General features: G+C 44.3%; 1 protein-coding gene across 1 annotated transcript in view; it reads left to right on the top strand.

The window, feature by feature from the left end:
* Window positions 1-19,777, top strand: part of ITPR1 (inositol 1,4,5-trisphosphate receptor type 1) — a 57,497-nt gene that overhangs the window by 23,585 nt on the left and 14,135 nt on the right. The window contains exons 5-38 of the mRNA XM_053468844.1: window positions 2,914-3,029; window positions 3,502-3,588; window positions 4,367-4,525; window positions 5,222-5,320; window positions 5,445-5,528; window positions 6,001-6,147; window positions 6,697-6,792; window positions 7,884-8,038; window positions 8,194-8,293; window positions 8,435-8,595; window positions 8,672-8,813; window positions 8,959-9,117; window positions 9,607-9,779; window positions 9,892-10,011; window positions 10,103-10,297; window positions 10,384-10,635; window positions 10,750-10,891; window positions 11,065-11,215; window positions 11,350-11,540; window positions 11,616-11,742; window positions 11,867-11,925; window positions 12,104-12,265; window positions 12,352-12,516; window positions 12,845-12,910; window positions 12,990-13,127; window positions 13,291-13,416; window positions 13,554-13,754; window positions 13,948-14,199; window positions 14,329-14,454; window positions 14,547-14,675; window positions 15,233-15,353; window positions 15,597-15,784; window positions 16,567-16,715; window positions 16,800-16,911. Of these exons, the coding sequence (XP_053324819.1) occupies window positions 2,914-3,029; window positions 3,502-3,588; window positions 4,367-4,525; window positions 5,222-5,320; window positions 5,445-5,528; window positions 6,001-6,147; window positions 6,697-6,792; window positions 7,884-8,038; window positions 8,194-8,293; window positions 8,435-8,595; window positions 8,672-8,813; window positions 8,959-9,117; window positions 9,607-9,779; window positions 9,892-10,011; window positions 10,103-10,297; window positions 10,384-10,635; window positions 10,750-10,891; window positions 11,065-11,215; window positions 11,350-11,540; window positions 11,616-11,742; window positions 11,867-11,925; window positions 12,104-12,265; window positions 12,352-12,516; window positions 12,845-12,910; window positions 12,990-13,127; window positions 13,291-13,416; window positions 13,554-13,754; window positions 13,948-14,199; window positions 14,329-14,454; window positions 14,547-14,675; window positions 15,233-15,353; window positions 15,597-15,784; window positions 16,567-16,715; window positions 16,800-16,911 (4,850 nt within the window). The remainder of the gene's footprint in view (window positions 1-2,913; window positions 3,030-3,501; window positions 3,589-4,366; window positions 4,526-5,221; window positions 5,321-5,444; window positions 5,529-6,000; window positions 6,148-6,696; window positions 6,793-7,883; window positions 8,039-8,193; window positions 8,294-8,434; window positions 8,596-8,671; window positions 8,814-8,958; window positions 9,118-9,606; window positions 9,780-9,891; window positions 10,012-10,102; window positions 10,298-10,383; window positions 10,636-10,749; window positions 10,892-11,064; window positions 11,216-11,349; window positions 11,541-11,615; window positions 11,743-11,866; window positions 11,926-12,103; window positions 12,266-12,351; window positions 12,517-12,844; window positions 12,911-12,989; window positions 13,128-13,290; window positions 13,417-13,553; window positions 13,755-13,947; window positions 14,200-14,328; window positions 14,455-14,546; window positions 14,676-15,232; window positions 15,354-15,596; window positions 15,785-16,566; window positions 16,716-16,799; window positions 16,912-19,777) is intronic.

The raw sequence follows: 19,777 nt of genomic DNA, 5'->3' as shown, positions 1-19,777 counted from the left end.
TGATTTGTTGATAAAGGTTTCAAGATTACTTTTGCTTGTGTGCAGTCTGTGGGTCCCTGAACTGAATTGGCCATAGCATGTGAAGAGTTAACACCCCCTCCGTTGCTGGAGTAGATATTGGGGATGTCTGCACGCAGAATGCTGAATTGGGGTTTTTCTCGGTGTGATGTATTAACCTCAATTCTACTAATTCCCGGCAGCACCGTGCCCAAGGCTTGAGCTGCTCCAAGTTGCGCTGCATCCAATTAACCCTTGAAATTCCTGCAGCTTTACCTTACTCTAAAGACTTATTACTTTACCTCTTATATATAATCTGTAGTAGGTGTTGAGTGTGGCTGTAAATCCGCCATGCTTAGTTTTGTGCATTTAGAAAATAACCCTGGCCATAGACTTGTGTTCTGGACTTATCACCTACAGCCCTCTGGGGCATTTACACAGGAGTGGATTTACCACACTGGGAGTTGACCTTTTCCGCCCCCAGATACAATTGTTGATATCATTGTCTAAAGAGTACCATTTAGTAGCTGAGTGGGCCCTGCCTAATGCATTGTTAAATGGGTGAAATTCCCATATTAAAGGGGCAGGCCCAAACTATGTCACCAAACATTAAAGTACTTGGTATGTGAATTAATACGCATCTATGACTTAGGGCGGGGGTCAAAAAAATGTCCCCTTATGAAGGCTGTGTCCAGAGCTTCAGGCCACAGCCCGCTTCACAGTTGGTGCCAGTTTTAGCTGCTGATCGCTTACAGTAAAACGTTCCCATTGAAGTCAGAGTTCTAGGGGGTCTAGTGAGAGCACTTCCTGCGCATGCCCTCGGATGGTCTCGCTAGACCCCCTTAAAACACTCGCAAGCTGGTGCTGGCCAAGGATGAGCATGTTGCGCGCGAACAACGCTGATTGAGGAGGTGCTTTCCATCCCCTGTGATTCAAACAGCTAGGGTAGGTGATGGGGCAAGCAAAATGCATCCGCATGACACAAAGTATGTAGTGTACCTTTTTGTGCATGCATTGTGCTGGACCACCTAAGCCCCTCTAGCAGGAGAAGATCATTGGACTTGACCCTTCATGATGGGTCGTGGTCAGGTCGGATGTAAATGCACCACAGCGAGCATGGAATGGAGTCCTACATCAGACCACAACGCTCCAAGGCGTGGAGCTCTCTAGGACTCTTCTTCTTCTCCCTTCCAGGTCACTCACACCCCCCAGAATGATTTAGAGAGGCAGTTTGGCTTTTTTTTATTTAATTAAGAACATCCAAGTCTTGGTTTAAAACATTAGGTCTAATTATCCTGTTCCTGGCATCTCTTCCAGCTTCGCCTTGTGTGGTGTCCTTCTATGTAACTTGTGTACACGGATTCTGTTACTGTAATCAGTTTCGCTCTGTGCTGGGTCTTCACCCTGCATCCTTTCCTATTAAACACCCGCAGCCGCGTACCCCCCCCCCTCGCCTGTGCAGCCGCGTACCCCCCCCCTCGCCTGTGCAGCCGCGCTGCCCTTATTTGGTAAGATAGCTGCCTCTGTCCCGGAGCCGGCTGCTCTGTTCCCAGACGGCCTTCCTCGGCAGGATTGCTCCAGATTCCCAGGCTTGGAAAGGGTTAACCCCTTCCTTTCTGTTGTCAGTAGTGATAATAAGGGCCAGTTCTTGCTGTCCCTAACAAATGTAACTTCTTTGTGTGATTTAGAGGGACAGTTTAATGTCACTCACACCCCTATTAAAGTACTCGGTGTACTTCAACGGGCCTTCTTTCAAGCCAAAAAAATATTTAAAACTCTCCGCCATTGAAATCAGTGGGGCCGCTTGCTACGCATGCACACGTGGTTCTGACGAAACACACACACAATTCACCTAAGTATGTATGTTTCGGCCAGACGTGGAATGGGGCAAATCAATATGGGGGGTCTGCATAATTTAAAGGGTGTCCAGTGCATGTGATGGCAGCAGAACATCCCACCTACTCATACTCGGTCCTGAAACAGGGGATTTTTCGACAAGCATACAAAGAGAAGTCAACCCCCCATCAAACCAATCGGAAGTTATTTAACCAGGTATTGGTAGGATGGTTTTGGCCGGCTGTTGGGCGCTAAGGGCATCTCCAAAACATCTTGGTATTAGTTGCCCTGTGGAACTGACGAGGTTGTGCCTCTAGATACATGAAAGTAGACATATTTGCTTTTTATTACAGCTTTAAATTTGAAACCTGTATAAGTTAGATGACATTCTGAAGGTTTTATGATGAAAACCCTATGCCCCCCCAGTGCAGATCTGCCCTCCCCCCCATTCTTGTGCATCTTTCTGCTGTGTATTCTCCGTGCAGATGTCTTAATCTGCGCAATCCACTTCATTTTTCTATTTTTTCATCTGGCCCGTAAGCCGCCGTGCGCGCCAGCTGTCTGCGTATTATCCTCCGGGGCCCCTCCGCTAATCCCTCTGCCAGGCTTTCCGAATGTGCTCTGCCCTGGGCAGGATTTCTTGCGCTGCTCGTTGCTCTGTGGCTTGTGAAGTGCTTCCATTTTGGGATTAATATAGGTGTCTGCTGCATACTACACGTTTTTAACTCTTAAAGAAGAACTATAATGGAATCAAGGACTGAAAACCGTAGATTACTTCTTCCTCTATTAAAGCCAAAAAAGGGCAATTCGTGCAAATATTTCTGTTTTCCCATCAATGCCCAGTAAAAGTTCCATTGAAATCTTACTGTCGGTCCATGTAGGAAGCTGCTGCTCTCTTACTGGATAGCGCATGAAACTCCAGCTCTAGAGGAGCGTTATCAATGAGTGAGACGTCAATTGAAATGTGTAAATGTGGCTCAAAATATATATATTTAAAAAAAAAAAAAAGCGGTAAACATTACAGTTGTCAGTTTCCTTTGTTATCACATGTAGCTTTTAAACCTTATGTTATTTTTACAGACTGTCTGTTTAGACTTTGCCCCATGAACAGATATTCTGCCCAAAAGCAGTTCTGGAAAGCGGCAAAGCCCGGGGCCAGCAACACGACAGATACCGTTCTTCTCAACAAACTGCACGTGAGTCCTCTTGATCAGTCACTTGACCTGTTGCCTGGGATTATATTTGTTAGTCTTTGTTAAGAGAAACAAATAGTAAATTTTAATACGGTAAGTATTCAGATTACGTTGTGTCAATTTGCGATGCTACATTTTTAGAGCTGAGGACCCCTTGTGGCGCATCATGATCACTGCATCCATTCACAACTGCAGCGTGATTTCTCTAGGTTCTTATGCATAGTCCTCCTTTTATAGATTCTCAGATTTTTACTTATTTACAGCTAATCCTATGTGCCCTCAAGATCTTTCCATTTTAAGACGTATATATATATATATATATATATATATATATAATATATGTGTGTGTGTGTGTAAGTTAGTTCTAAAATGCGACGGCTCATGATTAACTTTACAGCGCTACTTGACTGATCGTTGAGGTTTTTGCCTTTGCCAGCTAATCGTTTATGACACTTTTTGTTTTGTCTTTTCACAGCATGCAGCGGATCTAGAGAAAAAACAAAATGAAACTGAAAATCGCAAGCTCTTGGGGACCGTTATTCAGTACGGGAATGTTATACAGGTACCATTCAGATCAGGAGAGGCCTCTGTATATAATGGAAGTGATCTTTGTCAAAGCACAAACAGTGGCTGCGCACTTATACACTTTAAACACCAAACGTAAAGTGCAGAGCTGCTTGGTGTCCAGTTGCCATCGTGAGATCAGTAGTGGAATGGGGAAGGAGGTCATCTGATGTTGCTTCTGTCAGGCTCGCTGTGGAAACTAATTAGAGGAGCTGGTACTTATTGTATTCCATTCTGGTAGGATCCCCCAACCTTTTCCCTAAAGGACCTATTCCTCCAGAGTCTGGATAAACAAGGTAACATCAATACAACCTGCCCAGTTTCTTCTCAAAGCAGGAAGCCTATTGAATGATTATTTCTAGGAAAATGGAACAAAGTTAAATTCGGCTGGTTGTCATGAGCCTGCAAACGGTTGTATTGGTCCACCTCGTGATATCTATGTCCTTAGTTCATTGTGGATTTTTAATTTGATGGTAGGGACCATGTGACAAAGCACTTAACCCACCTAAAAATCAAGATATCTTTTGTAATGAAGTGTCTTTATGGAATTTGGGTGTTGGGAGGCAGTAAGATGATTCTCATGATATCTAAATTTAGAAGCACAGGACAGTGGGTTGGGGTATTGTTGGGATGGTGGTAAATGGAATAAGGCTGGAACACTTTTTGTAATCAACCATTACACGATTGGATCAGAATGCAGTTGGGTGGGATTGGAATCACTCTGTGTATGAATATGGGGACTGGTTACTGCCTTGTTAAAACAAATTTGCCCGCAGATGCTGCATCTGAAAAGTAACAAGTACCTTACTGTGAACAAGCGACTCCCGGCCCTCCTGGAGAAAAATGCGATGCGCGTGACATTGGATGAAGCTGGAAATGAAGGCTCCTGGTTTTATATCCAGCCTTTCTATAAGCTGCGCTCCATCGGTGACAGTGTAAGTCTGTGAATGTGACCTCAATCACCCGCTACTGTTTCTGTACATCTCTTTTCTTTCATTAAAACCAGTGTTATGGCATTGTGGTGGTACTTTTTGGGGCCAAGCCTTTTTCATGGTCATCACCACTTTTGTTGTATGTGGTCTTCAAATAGCATCAGATAAATGCATTTGTCAACATCACTGCCTCAAAGTAATGGGGTGTAATTTAGTCGCATTACAGACAAATGGATGATGGACCCTCTCGCATCTTGTTATCCCGTAGCCACAAAGACCGGAGGGAATAAAAGCTAATGTACATAAATCCGCGCTCGGCATGACCCAAATCAGCAGCCTAGTAGGGCATTCTCGGCTGGCTTGGGGCTCTGCCTAAAATCGCTGCTAATTTGCGGTAATTATTTACGAAGGTGAAGCCCCTAAGGAGATGTGCAACCTTTAATGCTGAGCTCCAGTACAGTTATTTAACTCCTGCCATCAACAATTTCTAGCTGTATATTTTTATTTTCTCATCCATAAAGCAAGACTATATTACCGTCCAAACCTCAGACTGCTGCGATTTGATTGCTTAGCTGTTGGGTGCGTCCTGATGGTTCATGCTTATTCCTCGTACATTATTAAGGTCAATCCCTGGCAGATGTATATCAAAGAATGACCCATGCTCCTTTTGTTTTCAAAAGTATGTATCTTGTGTTGCAGGTTGTGATTGGTGATAAAGTTGTTCTTAACCCAGTAAATGCTGGCCAGCCATTACATGCCAGCAGCCACCAACTGGCTGATAACCCTGGATGCAATGAGGTGAGACTGTGCGGGGTACGCTGCCTGTATTGCAGTGCTGTCGCTTTCCTCCTGCCGTATGTTCCGTTCATTCACAAGCCATCATAGTGTAGTCATTTGTTACAAAGTGTCTGTTTGGTCTTAGGTGAACTCGGTCAATTGTAACACCAGTTGGAAGATCGTTCTGTTCATGAAATGGAGTGACAACAAGGATGATATTCTGAAAGGAGTGAGTGCCACTGCATGCCGTTTGTGACATATACTATGGAAAAATGCGCATGCTGTAACACTTCGAAAGGCATCTACTACTGTCGAAGAATGATGAGAGCATAACGAAAATCTTGGTTAAAAGCAGCGGTAGTTGCAGGGGAGGTCACTGCCATAAAGATGGAGGCAGGGGTGAAGAGGACAGTAAGCAGATGAGGCAGGCTGGGGGCAAGGATGTAGATGAGGAGGAACATAATGGGGAGAGTCGTTGAGAAGACAGAGGATGAGTGGGGTAGAGGTAGACTACATGGAGGCAAGCATATAAAACTGGAGGTTCAATGAGACGGAGAAGTGAGATTAGAAAGAGACATGGGCTGGTGGGGTAAAGACTTCGATGAGGAGGACAATAAGGAATCTTCATTCCGTTGATATGCGCATGAATCTTATAGGCTCTTTATTGTTGTTGTTCATAACCCACTTGTTCTGCATGTCAGGGAGATGTTGTGCGGCTCTTTCATGCAGAGCAGGAAAAGTTCTTGACATGTGACGAGCACCGGAAGAAGCAGTATGTGTTCCTCCGGACCACCGGCCGCCAGTCTGCCACTTCTGCTACCAGTTCCAAGGCATTATGGGAAGTCGAGGTGGGTTAAGGGTGCTAAAAACATCTGTCACAAATGCAATGTACAATGAACCAAAACTCGGATCATATTCCCCTCCAGCCGGTAGGTCCCTTAATGTTGAGGAAAGCGGACTGTTCGGAAGCAGTCTAAAGGCACAATACGAATACATAGAAACATAAATGGAAGTTTGACTGTATAGGACTAGAAGTTCTAGGAGTTCTTTTGAGAATCCAGTTTTTAGCCGTTTCAGGATAAAGGAATCTGGAAATGTTCTCGTTCAAAACAATATATGTATATAAAAATGCATGTTTAATGTAAAGTAATGAAAATAAGGTGAAAATTGGAGAGCAGTGTTCTAAAACGTTCACACATGGATATTTTGCCTTTTCTTGATGAGTGTTAAGTAGCTATTTATACACTGAGATGTACAATGTCTCCCACATAAAAGGAAAAATAGAATGCTAGTATCCAACATCACCTGGTTAAAGCCACAGAGCACCGTGATCACTTTTGTGAGACCTGCCACTATCGCAGGGAAGTAAACATTAACGGGCATTCTCTTTCCACCAGGTCGTGCAGCATGACCCTTGTAGAGGGGGTGCCGGCTACTGGAACAGCCTTTTCCGATTCAAGCATTTGGCAACGGGGCACTACCTGGCAGCTGAGGTGAGTGCCAGCTGTAAGTCTGTGGTCAGAAGATCCATCATCAATTAGGCCAGGAGCTGCAACAATCCAGACCGAGTGGTATTTGTCTGTACTAATGATGCCAAATCATATCCACTTACACTAAAACCAGAAATATTCCTTAATTGGTATTTGCAAGCTGACCCAACGCATTTTAAATGTACTATAGTGAAAAAAGGTTCGCCTGCTTGTGATTTGTCTTCTCTTGTAGGCGATTTGGGTCTGCCCCCCCCACCTAGTTTCTTTTTTTCCCCTGCAGCCGACCAGTCTCACATTACAATTCTTTTCCACCAGGTAAATCCTGACTATGAGGCAGGTTGCCTGGAGTCTGAGGTCTGTGTAAGTATAGGAAGGGCAGCTAGAATCCCTGAAACAACCAGACCCTTGCTTCCCGTCATCCCATATATCTGCACTTTAACCTGCTTAATTAGTCCATCCCCAGTCATGGCCTTCTCCATTGTTTCCTGGCGTTTGCTCTGCTTGGTCTTGGCTCGCTTCTCCTGCTGCCTGACCATCTCATGATTTCCCAACTGCAGGTGATCTAAAAAATTGGGAACGTTTTGGTTACAAAAAGATCAGACTTGGATTCAAGTCAGTGTGAAATTTCATAATAAACTCGGCTTCATTGTGTTGTGTGATCCCCAATTAAATCCAACTAAAACTGCTGCACCATGATTAGAGTTTAAAAGCCACTCATTTAAAGGTTGCAAATGCTCAAACTATGTAATACTAAACTTATTTATATTTCATCACTGTATGGAATGAGAACTGATCCACAGCAAATGCATTTATATTGCCTTGTCGGAGCTTTTTTCGTTCCTGGGTTTGTTGGTCCAGCTGTGTGTTTTTTTTTTTTTTTTCTTTGGTTGAGGCAGCCCGGCATATTGTCAGATCTTCAGTAGAATAATCTAAGTGTAATTGTTCAGGGCTTGAATGTCTCACTCGAGAGGAACATTTTATCTGAAGCTGGCAGGAGAGCGACATGTGGCATGTTGGATTTCATGTAGATATCCTCCTGGAAGCTACTTCTGACCTTTTCGTACCAGTCAGGACTCTGTACTTTTCATTCACAGATGGATGCAGAGCAGGATCCGGCTCGGGCACGCATGCGTGTTGTGCCAGAGAAGATGATGTGCACTTTGGTATCTGTCCCTGAAGGAAATGATATTTCATCTATTTTTGAATTGGACCCAACTACACTCCGTGGAGGAGACAGTCTTGTACCCAGGTGAGAGCCTGCTAGGTAGACCTTTCGGTTCCACGATCTGTGTGCCGAGTGTTCTGCATGGAAAGTCTTTCTTGCCCTTTGCTCTCTCACTTCTCCTTATTGTAGGGAGGAAGCCTATGTTTAACCTCCTATATCACCCTCCTGTCCTGTCCCAGAAACTCGTATGTTCGGCTCCGGCATCTCTGCACCAATACCTGGGTCCACAGCACGAACAGCCCCATAGATAAAGATGAAGAGAAACCGGTTATGTTGAGGGTAAGTGCATGAGGCTGCTGTCTAGTTGTTAAAGAGTAATGAACCGTTGACTTTTAGGGAGCTCATAGAAGCTTTTGTAAGTTAGCTCACCAGTTGGTTGTCTGCTTCTGTTGAATATCTCAATTCCCTTGTATTCCATAGATTGGCACATCCCCTGTGAAGGAGGACAAGGAAGCATTTGCCATCGTCCCGGTGTCCCCAGCTGAAGTTCGTGATCTGGATTTTGCAAACGATGCCAGTAAAGTCCTGTCTTCCATTGCAGGCAAACTAGAAAAAGGCACAATCACACAAAATGAGAGGAGGTGAGAAATAATTAATGACTATGCTTCTAGATCGCATACTATGCTGCTGTTTTGATTCTTGTCGTTATGTTCTCAGAGCTGTGACCAAACTTCTGGAGGAGTTGGTGTATTTTGTGACTGCTGGGGTAAATTCGGGGCAGGATGTTCTAGAGGTGCTTGTGAACAAACCCAACAGGGAGCGTCAGAAACTGATGCGGGAGCAGAACATACTCAAACAGGTAGCTTTCAAACGCCCCTTAAAATCAACCTGTAGATGGCTGCAATTTAGGACTTTATCTGTGGACTATCAATTTTTTTTGAGATAGGTAGTTGGTTTGAGGTTGGTGCCAAGCCTAAGTCTACATCTTTGACTTTTTTTAATAGATCTTCAAGCTGCTGCAAGCTCCATTCACAGACTGCGGAGACGGTCCAATGCTTAGACTAGAGGAACTTGGAGACCAGAGACATGCGCCATTCAGACATATATGTAGACTGTGTTACCGTGTCCTAAGACATTCCCAGCAAGACTATCGCAAAAACCAGGTAATTGGAGCTTCAAATGGTAGCACCTGACTAATGGATGTTTGAGGGTTTATTCAGATGACTATGGGGGTCAGCTACAGGCAGATCTTGTGTGGCCCTGTATAATGCATAGTTTATATAAACAAGACTTCAAGGTCTCCTCACCTTATTTGTTATACAGGTCCATATCATACATCTTTGCAGGGGGAACATCCTTCCATTAGTCAATGAACTTTTAATCCACAGTTGTCCCTAACGCTAGATATATTCCAACTATGGTCAGAAAACGGCTCTGCTTACATTATCGCACCATCATATTCCATAGCGCTGTACAATGAGTAAACATGACTGCTGTAACCTTAAAAGCTAGATCCAAGTTCCTTTGTCTGTTGGAATGGCTTCTTAGCATAGTTTGAGCCTGTGGTCTGCGGCAGAGATAGGCATGATATCAGGATGAATGTTACCGAATTGGCCACCACTTATCCAAGCTTTGACCTTCTTGGTTCACAGGAGTACATCGCAAAGCAGTTTGGTTTCATGCAGAAGCAGATCGGTTATGATGTTTTGGCAGAAGACACTATTACAGCTCTGTTGCACAATAACCGAAAACTCCTAGAGAAACACATCACGGCAGCAGAGATAGACACCTTTGTGAGCTTGGTGAGGAAAAACAGGGAACCAAGGTGAGGCAATGGACACAACGTAAATGTGGTTAAAATGTTTTTAAAACGAGCAAAAACCTGAATGTGCTATAATGCAGGGGAAGCATGGAATGACTTCAGATCTTTTATTCAGGTTCCTGGATTATCTGTCTGACCTCTGTGTGTCAATGAATAAATCCATCCCAGTAACACAGGAGTTAATCTGCAAAGCTGTGTTGTATCCGGCTAACGCAGACATCCTAATTGAAACAAAGTAAGACTTTCTTTAGTTTAGTGGAATGGGTCTCATGGGCATCATAGCCAGGCGTACGCGTGTTTGACTGCTGAATCTGATCTCCACCCAGGCTTGTCCTGTCCCGTTTCGAGTTTGAAGGCGTTACTAGCGGGGAGAGTCCCCTAGAAGCTGGAGAAGATGAGGAAGAGGTATGGCTCTTTTGGAGAGACAGCAATAAAGAAACACGAAGTAAGAGCATCAGGGAGCTGGCACAAGATGCTAAAGAAGGTCAGAAAGAAGACCAGGATGTGCTGAGCTACTACAGGTGAGGTTGATATTTACTGGATCATGCAGCTAGGTGACTATTATGCTGTATAAAACCTGAATAAATCACAATGCCTATTGTTGCAGGTATCAGCTGAACCTTTTTGCGCGCATGTGCCTGGACCGACAGTATCTGGCCATTAATGAAGTCTCTGGCCAGTTGGATGTAGACCTCATCCTGCGTTGTATGTCTGATGAGAACCTGCCTTTTGACTTGCGTGCCTCCTTCTGTCGCCTAATGCTTCATATGCATGTGGATCGTGACCCTCAGGAGCAAGTAACACCGGTGAAATATGCCAGGTTGTGGTCAGAAATACCATCAGAGATTGCTATTGAGGAGTAAGTTTAAGCAAACTCAGTGTTCAACTTTCAAAATCACTTAAGTTTAACATGTATTCCATCCGCTATAAAGTACCAACTGTGTTTTTACTTGGTCTGCATTGTCGATTCCAGCTATGACAGCAGTGGGACATCAAGAGAGGATATTAAAGAACGGTTTGCTCAGACGATGGAGTTTGTGGAGGAATATTTGCGAGACGTTGTGGGTCAGAGGTTCCCGTTTTCAGACAAGGAGAAGAACAAGTTGACATTTGAGGTAATGTGGTATGGTAGAAACAAACTGCTTAGCTGTCATTTAATGGTTTTTGAGCTTTTGCTGGGTATGCTTAATTGATGAATAGTTGAAAATGGAGCCTGTTTAACAAACCTGTCTCTATGGAACACCTTGCAGTCTTTGCTCCCTTTTGTCTCATTCTTACTCCCCTTTAGGTGGTGAACCTGGCTAGAAATCTCATTTACTTTGGTTTCTACAACTTCAGTGACCTCTTGCGTTTAACAAAGATCTTGCTGGCTATTCTGGATTGCGTACATCTGACTACCAGTTTCCCAACCGGCAAGATGGGCAAAGGAGACGAGAAGGGTCAGTGCAAAAGAGCAATTTTCAACGGAAAAGTAGTTTTAAAATCGTCCTACTTTAAAACACATTCACTATACTATAATTTCATTAACCAGTCCATCCTGGAGTTCTCTAGCAACTGTTCCTTTCTTGCGCAGGAGGCAGTAATGTGATGCGATCAATACATGGTGTAGGGGAGCTTATGACTCAAGTGGTGTTGCGCGGAGGGGGATTTCTTCCACTGACCCCTCTTGCAGCTCCTGAAGGAGTCATCAAGCCCCACAGAGAGCCCGAGAAGGAGGATGTGCTTGTGATGGACACCAAGCTGAAGATCATAGAGATTCTGCAGGTATACATGTGTAGTTTGTACCCTATGATGTACCAGGCTGTGAACTACATCTCATCACAATTTTTTTTTGTTCAGTTCATTTTGAATGTGCGTTTGGATTACCGGATCTCCTGCCTCCTTTGTATCTTCAAGAATGAATTTGATGAGAGCAATACACAAACCGGAGATGGAATCGGCTTGGATTCTGCCACTGTGGTACCTGGTGAGTTGGTAGAGGCAAAAGTGAGGAATGAGTGGTTAACATGACTAGGATGGAGTGCAGTGTATTCCTTTTACCCCAGGTGTGGTGTGTAAAATGTTTAATTGTAACTTATTTGGTTTTACAGGGACTTTGGATTTTGAGCACATTGAGGAACAAGCAGAAGGAATCTTCGGTGGAAGGAAAGTATTGCTCTGTTATGAAAATTTGCATGTTAACGATGCAGTAGAACCTACAGCTTTCATCATGGTTTTGCTCGGTGTATATTTGTTTGCAAGCAAAGTACAACATTATATTTTAGTATCTCCTCATTTGTAACCTGTACATGATGTTGCTACTGACTTAAGGTTTTCCTTACAGTGAGGAGAACACGCCACTGGATCTCGATGATGATGGCGGACGCACCTTTCTCCGTGTCCTCCTCCATCTCACCATGCACGATTACCCTCCTCTGGTTTCTGGGGCTTTGCAATTGCTCTTCCGACACTTCAGCCAAAGGCAGGAAGTATTGCAAGCCTTCAAACAGGTGAGCATTTCATAAAAGTTAAAGATCCCTCTATTCCGCAAAGATATCTTGGAGGGAAATTCTCTAACCCACAATCCCACCTGCAGGTTCAGCTTCTGGTCACCAGCCAGGACGTAGAGAGCTACAAACAAATAAAGCAAGATCTGGACCAGTTAAGATCTATTGTGGAGAAGTCCGAGCTCTGGGTCTACAAGGGATCTGGACCAGAGGATGCCCCAGAGGTGCAAGCAGGCGCTGCCGGTCACAAGGAGGTATATTAAATGTTCATATACAAAATAATACTATTTATTTTTCATTGTTCATGTAGTATGCAGGGTCCTCAATGGCCTCCGCGGCAGCTGCTTAACCAGCAGTACAGGTAGAGATGGTCCAACTTATTCCTCTCTGGTTGGACTGCCTCCTTCCTGGAGCCATTAGACATGATCATACTTCTCCTGTCTGGCTGCGATGCCTTCTGCTGGGTGTGATCTGTGCTGCTCCCTGACAGCGTTGGGATCTGGGGTTCCTTGGTGGCTTGTATGAAATGTAGACGTTAAGCTACAAAAATATTTCACTTCTAACCGTATTAACTGATCATAGGAAGGATCTGGGAAGCCAACGAAGCCAGAGAGCACAAGCAGCTATAACTACCGAGTAGTAAAAGAGGTAAGCCATACAACAATTCACAATATATTTGGCAAATGTTAGGGATGTTTTACAACACTGCTGTTTTATCTCCATGCAGATACTCCTGCGACTTAGCAAACTGTGTGTGCAGGAGAACACGTCCGGGCGGCGGAACCGTAAGCAACAGCAAAGACTACTTCGGAACATGAGTGCCCACAGTGTGGTGCTGGAGTTGTTGCAAATTCCATATGAGAAGGTAAGATGGCATGGTGGGTGAAATCTCTAGGCTCTTGTAAGCTTAGAAAGGGTTAGAATTGCTGCAGATGCTGCTTTTCTGCTCTCTATTACATAGTCTTTTTACTATATACTGGAAACGTCTGTTTTTACCCAGAAATGGTCTTTTTCTTTCCTTCTTAAAGATGGAGGACACACGAATGCAGGAGATAATGAGGATCGCGCATGAATTCCTGCAGAACTTTTGTGCAGGAAACCAGCCAAACCAAGCATTGCTTCATAAGCACATCAACCTGTTCCTGACTCCTGGGGTGAGAATTGAAGGACAGCCGTGAATGTGTTGAGAACCCAAGAAAGACAAACTGTAATAAAGAAAAAAAATCTGTTACGCTGCATTGGCTCACAAACCTCTATTTCAGGCTACACTTTTTTTTTTTTTTTTTTTTAGATCCTGGAGGCTGTCACGATGCAACATATCTTCATGGACAACTTCCAGCTGTGCAGCGAGATTAATGAGAGAGTGGTCCAACACTTTGCCCACTGCATTGAGACCCACGGTCGTAGCGTGCAGTATATAAAGTTTCTGCAAACCATTGTGAAGGCAGAAGCACGCTTCATCAAAAAGTGCCAGGACATAGTGATGGCAGAGGTATAACCAGACGCAAACAGAGGGCTGGGCAGCTCTAGATGGTTTATAACATGGTCTTTTTGACTGCAAAACAAACTTTTGGTTAGTAGTGTGGATTATATATAATTGAGGGTTGATTTAGTATTTATTATTATTAAATATTATCAGTTTTCATAATATTCTTGATTAAAATGACCGCTTTTGGTTTTTACAGCTGGTGAACTCTGGCGAGGACGTTCTGGTTTTCTACAATGACCGCGCGTCGTTCCAGACTCTGGTACAGATGATGCGCTCGGAGAGGGAGCGGATGGATGAGAACAGCCCGCTGATGTATCACATTCACCTGGTGGAGCTCCTGGCTGTCTGCACGGAAGGAAAGAATGTTTACACGGAGATAAAGTGCAACTCTCTGCTCCCGCTGGATGACATTGTCCGTGTTGTTACACACGAGGACTGCATCCCCGAGGTTAGAACTAGCTCTGGTGCTGAAGGGGGAATGGAAGGCATTCCTGAGTCTTAAAGGGTGATTGTTCCGACCGCCATGTCAATTACCTCTTGGTGTGATACTGTTTAGATGTAACACTTGTTCTTTCAGGTGAAGATTGCCTATATTAACTTCCTTAACCACTGCTACGTGGACACCGAGGTGGAGATGAAGGAGATTTACACCAGTAACCACATGTGGAAATTATTTGAGAACTTTCTTGTGGATATCTGCAGGGTTAGTAATGGGTTGTGGGTCAGATAGAAAATGAGTAAGATATCTCTTGTGAGCTTAGTGGACCCCATATACTTTAAATCTTTCCTCCACAGGTATGTAACAGTACGAGTGATCGAAAACATGCAGATCTGGTACTGGAACGTTACGTTACAGAGACTGTGATGAGCATCGTCAACACGTTCTTTAGTTCTCCATTCTCTGACCAGAGCACGACGCTGCAGGTTTGTCTAAGGAACAAATTGTATGAATGCCATGAAGGTTGTCTGAAAAGACAAATTAAAGGCTTTGTTTTTGCAATCGGACATTTCTTACATTGGGGTCTTAAGGGAGCATCCGTTAGAGTAAGCCAGTTACCATGATTATGGTCTTATGACCATTTAGTTGGACCAATTTAGTAATTCGTAGATGTCACCTTAAACCTATCATTTTAAAACCCTGTATGGTCAGTTTATTGAACTAATTTTATTTATCTAATCCTAACAAAACTGTTCTTGCCACAGGGATCCATGCTTAAAAGACTGAAAGAGGTAAAACTGTGAGCCTAGGGGCACAAGGTGTAGGTTTTTTGTGTTCTACTCTTCCCCCTGTTAGCAGAGGTGATGGGTCCTGCAGGGTTCATCACTCTTTATCCAAGTATACAACTCCACCTGGTGTAATGAAAACACAGCCAGCTCTTGTCTGCAGTTTGGGGATAAGAGGTTCACGTTTCTCTGGTTCTTGGTTCTACTTGGTTTCCTTGCGTTGATGGCTTAAAGGACATATTGATTTGTCTCCGCAGACTCGGCAGCCGGTGTTTGTGCAGCTCTTACAAGCAGTGTTCAGGGTCTATCACTGCAGCTGGCTCCTGCCTGTCCAGAAGGCATCAGTTGAGAGCTGTATCCGGGTGCTGTCAGATGTTGGTAAGAAGGGCAGGGCAAGGAAGAGGTAATGAATGTTAACTGGGAAACCGGTTAACTTTCATGTGTGAGTGAGCGTTGTGCATGCAGTTGTGTGCGGCGTATGGGGAGGATGTGAATGAATGTAGTTGGTTGCGGGTTGGCAAATGGATGTGATGGGTGCTGTTGGGAGGGTGGAGACTGCACGTTGTGTGCAAAATGGATGGATTGAGTGTTTTAATTTAAATGTCTCCTTTTCTGTTGCAGCAAAGAGCCGTGCTATCGCCATCCCAGTGGATCTGGACAGTCAGGTGAACAACTTATTCCTGAAAAGCCACAATATTGTACAGAAAACTGCGATGAGCTGGCGCATGTCTGCCCGTAACGCGGCTCGACGTGACTCAAGTGTGTTAACAGCATCTCGAGACTATCGCAATATCATCGAGAGGCTGCAGGTAATGAGCGCAGTATGTCGTTCCCATACTGACACAACTTCCATCAATCTGAACTACTCGGGTCTCATATGCCATGATACCAGACTTACTTGTACCTTCTAAGTATGCCCCATACACTGATCAATATGAGCAACTTTGAGTATATGGCAAGGGGGTTAGAAGTTGAATGGTGCAGCTTTTGGCAGTGATATCCTGGACTAGGCCTATTGCCCCGGGGCCCCCAGCTTCACCCAGCAACATGTCCCACAGTGCCACCCTTGCTCTAAACAGCTTGTGTGCGCTGCCTTTGTCCCCTGCTTTTCACTGGCCCCAAACAGCTTATCTGTGCCAATCCCAGATCTGTAGATTGTGAGCTCATTTGAGCAGTGCCCTCCTTACCTGTTTCTGTATGTCATATTATTTTATTTACTAATTGTCCTGTCTGCGGAATCTGGCGCTTTATAAAACAAATACTAATCTTTGCCCTCAAGCATCTTGTCTGCCATAATTGCCCTCAAGCATCTTGTCTGTGCCTTCTTTGCCTACTCAATAACCCTCGCATTCCCTCTCACACCACTCATGCTAACACATACTTACACATCCATGCACACACAAGCTGCGACCCCTGTTAAGCCACTGTCCTGTTAGATTCGATAACTATATCGCAATAAATGCAGCATGCCATGTCTTCTGTATGGGTTTAATGTGAGATGTTTTAGTATGGTATGAGGACACAGTAATAACGCTCAGATCTGGTACATGTTGGAAGATTTATCTCTGACCGTTTTCTCCCCACCCCTCAGGACATAGTGTCATCTCTGGAAGATCGTCTGCGTCCTCTGGTTCAGGCAGAGCTCTCTGTACTGGTTGATGTCTTGCACCGTCCAGAACTTCTGTTTCCAGAGAACACTGATGCGCGTCGGAAGTGTGAAAGCGGCCAGTTCATTTGCAAGTAGGTGCGCTGTTCCAGTTAGTGAGAGGTAGCACAAAATCAGCACTTATAATAGTCTTGTTTTCGTACGATGCTGTCTTTTAGGCTTATACGACACACTAAGCAACTTCTGGAGGAGAATGAAGAAAAGCTTTGCATTAAGGTTTTGCAGACTCTGAGAGAGATGATGGCAAAGGACAGAGGTTTTGGAGAGAAGGTATGTAGCATGCCCTCCTCCACTCACTGGCCAAGGAAGCATAGTCCCTTCCATTAAGTTAAATAAAAAGAAACTGTACAGACACAGGGACTTCTTTCTGCGTTTTGTTTCCAGCATCTCTAAAGAAGTTATCACAAGGGAACCAAGTCCAATGTTTGGTACTCCAGGTCCATTTGTCTTTGTAGTGCCACAGTTTGCCACTAGGTGGCAAAGCATTGTCACGTAATATTTTGTCTGCTACATATGGTTATACCATTACAAAAGTTATAGTGGGTAAAGGTGATGGAAAACCCTTCCGCTTAAAATTAAGGGGGTAGTAGAAGCATTGCTAAACACTCATCTGCAGACTCCAAGCAAGCTAGAAGGCTTGTTTTTTCCCTCAGAAATCTCATGGGGCTGCCACAACCACAAGGGATTCTGGGTAGGCGCATGCAAATAAGGTCAACAATGATCAGCTTTTGCCTCCATATCCACTTTATTCATGGAACCCTTGAAAGCAATTGCCCGCTGTACAAGACATATGGCTATAGCTCTGAATAGGCTGCAGTGTATCTTCCCGATCTAACTGGTCACAATTCCAAGGAAGAGTTTTGCTATCAGCGCATGTTTTCACCAGGCCCTTGGCCAATCCTAAACCTACAACCCCTTCTTTGCAGTCAAAAGTTTTGCAAGTGGCCAAGCCCGCTGTTATTAAATCTGTGTGTATCCCTCCATAGTGCATTTCCCTGATAGTAGCAGGAATCTTACAGGGTTGCATCTTCTGTCTCTGCTAACGGACGCCGTTTACCCCCAGGCTGGTGTAATAAGTGTTTTAATACCTGCTTTTTGCTCTCTTGCAGCTGGTAGCTCTGAATACTCAGGAAAGCTCAGAGGTTTTGACCTGTTTGTCACATTATAATTACAACCCCCCTCGTTACGTGTGGTTCTTGTTATTTTGACCCTTACTGTGTGGTGTTTCACGTGGAAGGGTGTTTTGTCCAGTATCTGCCGTTGTACACATTGGTTTCCGTGCTGTTGTCCTGTGTGCTTTTAGCTGCTGTTGTATGTCGCTTTGTGTTAAGAGGGGCGTATGAGACCCCATTACTATGCAAGCTATAGGCTGTTTTCAAGACGGTGATATTGTAAAGTGTGTGTCCAATGGCCTCTTAAGCTGCTGATTTCTAGAGATGTTCCTCTACTCAAATGTTTTAACCGCGGTTCCTCTTGTGGCCGTCAGAGTGTAGAATAACCATGCGGCGTTAACGGAGTGAGATTGACGGCCTCTTCACCCATTAAACTATACAGCATGCAGTGCCTTCTGAGACCCACCTGCTGGAGAAACCTGCCGTTGTTGGTCCTTCGTAATGAATTGTGAAGAGAGAGGGCGTTTAGGGAGAGGATCCTTTATGCGCCCCGGGAAACACGGCTTCTGCGTGGTCCCAATATGTATCCAATGTGTGTTTCTTTTTCTGATGACCTGAAGCCCCCTTCATTATACATTATCACCGACTGCTGTTTATTGCTTTATAGCAAAGCATTTAATTTAAAAAATAAAAAATGATTCACTGTTGACCTCTTACAAAAGCCCCAAGGTAAACTGTAGCAGTATTCTCTCAACAAATACAGTCTAAGGCAATTTCTCTACTTCTAAAACTTTGGATCAGAATACTCTTATGTTCCTATAATCCATGGCTGTAGACCTCCAGTCCTTGAGGGCCACATACAGGCCAGGAAATCTGTGTCCATATCTGAAAATGAGTCCTTTAATGAGTTTTTAAATGAGGTGCTTGTGCTCAAGCTGGGATATCCACAATGTGTGGCCTGTTTATGGCCCTTGGGGCCGTGCACCCGTCACAATCCTCTGTCAATTATTTGTTTCCCCTCGATATAGATCTATATTTAGGGCTTTTCCTTAAACAGATGACATATACTCATATATATGTATATATAATGTATATTTACTGTGTATTTCATATGGGAAAGTTTTGTGTCCGCTGTAGCAAAGCTTTATTGAAGGAGGATTATATATTATTATTATTATTGTTTGTTTTATAAACTGCAGCATCCATTTGTTTAACCCCTTAATGACAAAGCATGTACATGTACGGGCTCAAAATGCATTGTTTTCAATGGGTTTAGGGACTGCCCGTTGTCCTTAAGGGGGTTAAAAAGTATCCCGGTGCTGCGTCCCGTTCCGAACTTGTTTTCATGTATAAATCGGTAACGTTGCGTGGGAGACGGTCTATGTCCTCCCACCGCCTGAAGTATCTGGTCCTTGCGTGCAGCCGCAGGGGAGATCGGGTGACGCTGGAAGTCAGCTGGCACATTTCAGGACGCGTTCCTGGCCGGCATCTCTCGGGAGGAATCTGAATCCTGCGTTACGTGTGTGCGTGATCCGGCCGGCCCGAGCGCTGGATGATGCCGGCTCGATCTCTCCTGTCTGTTTTTAGACCTGCCGGGGATTAGAGTGTCAGGACAGGTGGGAATAAATATAGGACGGAACCTTTTCCCATTTTGACGGTGGGATATTAAATGGCACAGGGGAGCGGGAGAAGAGAGTGGTGTGGGAGGCATCTTATTATAGTTGGGCCCTCGGATGGGGTAAATCTTCACAACCCATCTTTTCGGATGACCACAGAGAAGCGTTTGGTCTTTGGGTACTTTCGGTACATACATTTGTAGCAGAAACACTGCTTTGTCTAATTGGAAAGTGCCCGAATACGAACATTTATCTGAAACATGTGTATTTGACTATTTTCCTCTAATAACAGTGAGATATTCAAAACATAATCTGTTGTCCCCCTAATATAATAGTGTTCTCCAGCACAAAAAAAAACCATAACCTGGGCGATCAGAATCCATTAGATCATGTAGCGCAGTACGACCT

This window comes from Spea bombifrons, chromosome 6, assembly GCF_027358695.1.
Source record: "Spea bombifrons isolate aSpeBom1 chromosome 6, aSpeBom1.2.pri, whole genome shotgun sequence".
In the NCBI taxonomy this organism is placed as follows: Eukaryota; Metazoa; Chordata; class Amphibia; order Anura; family Pelobatidae; genus Spea; species Spea bombifrons.
Note: the sequence above shows the minus strand (reverse complement) of the source record. Positions and strands in the feature narration are given on the sequence as shown.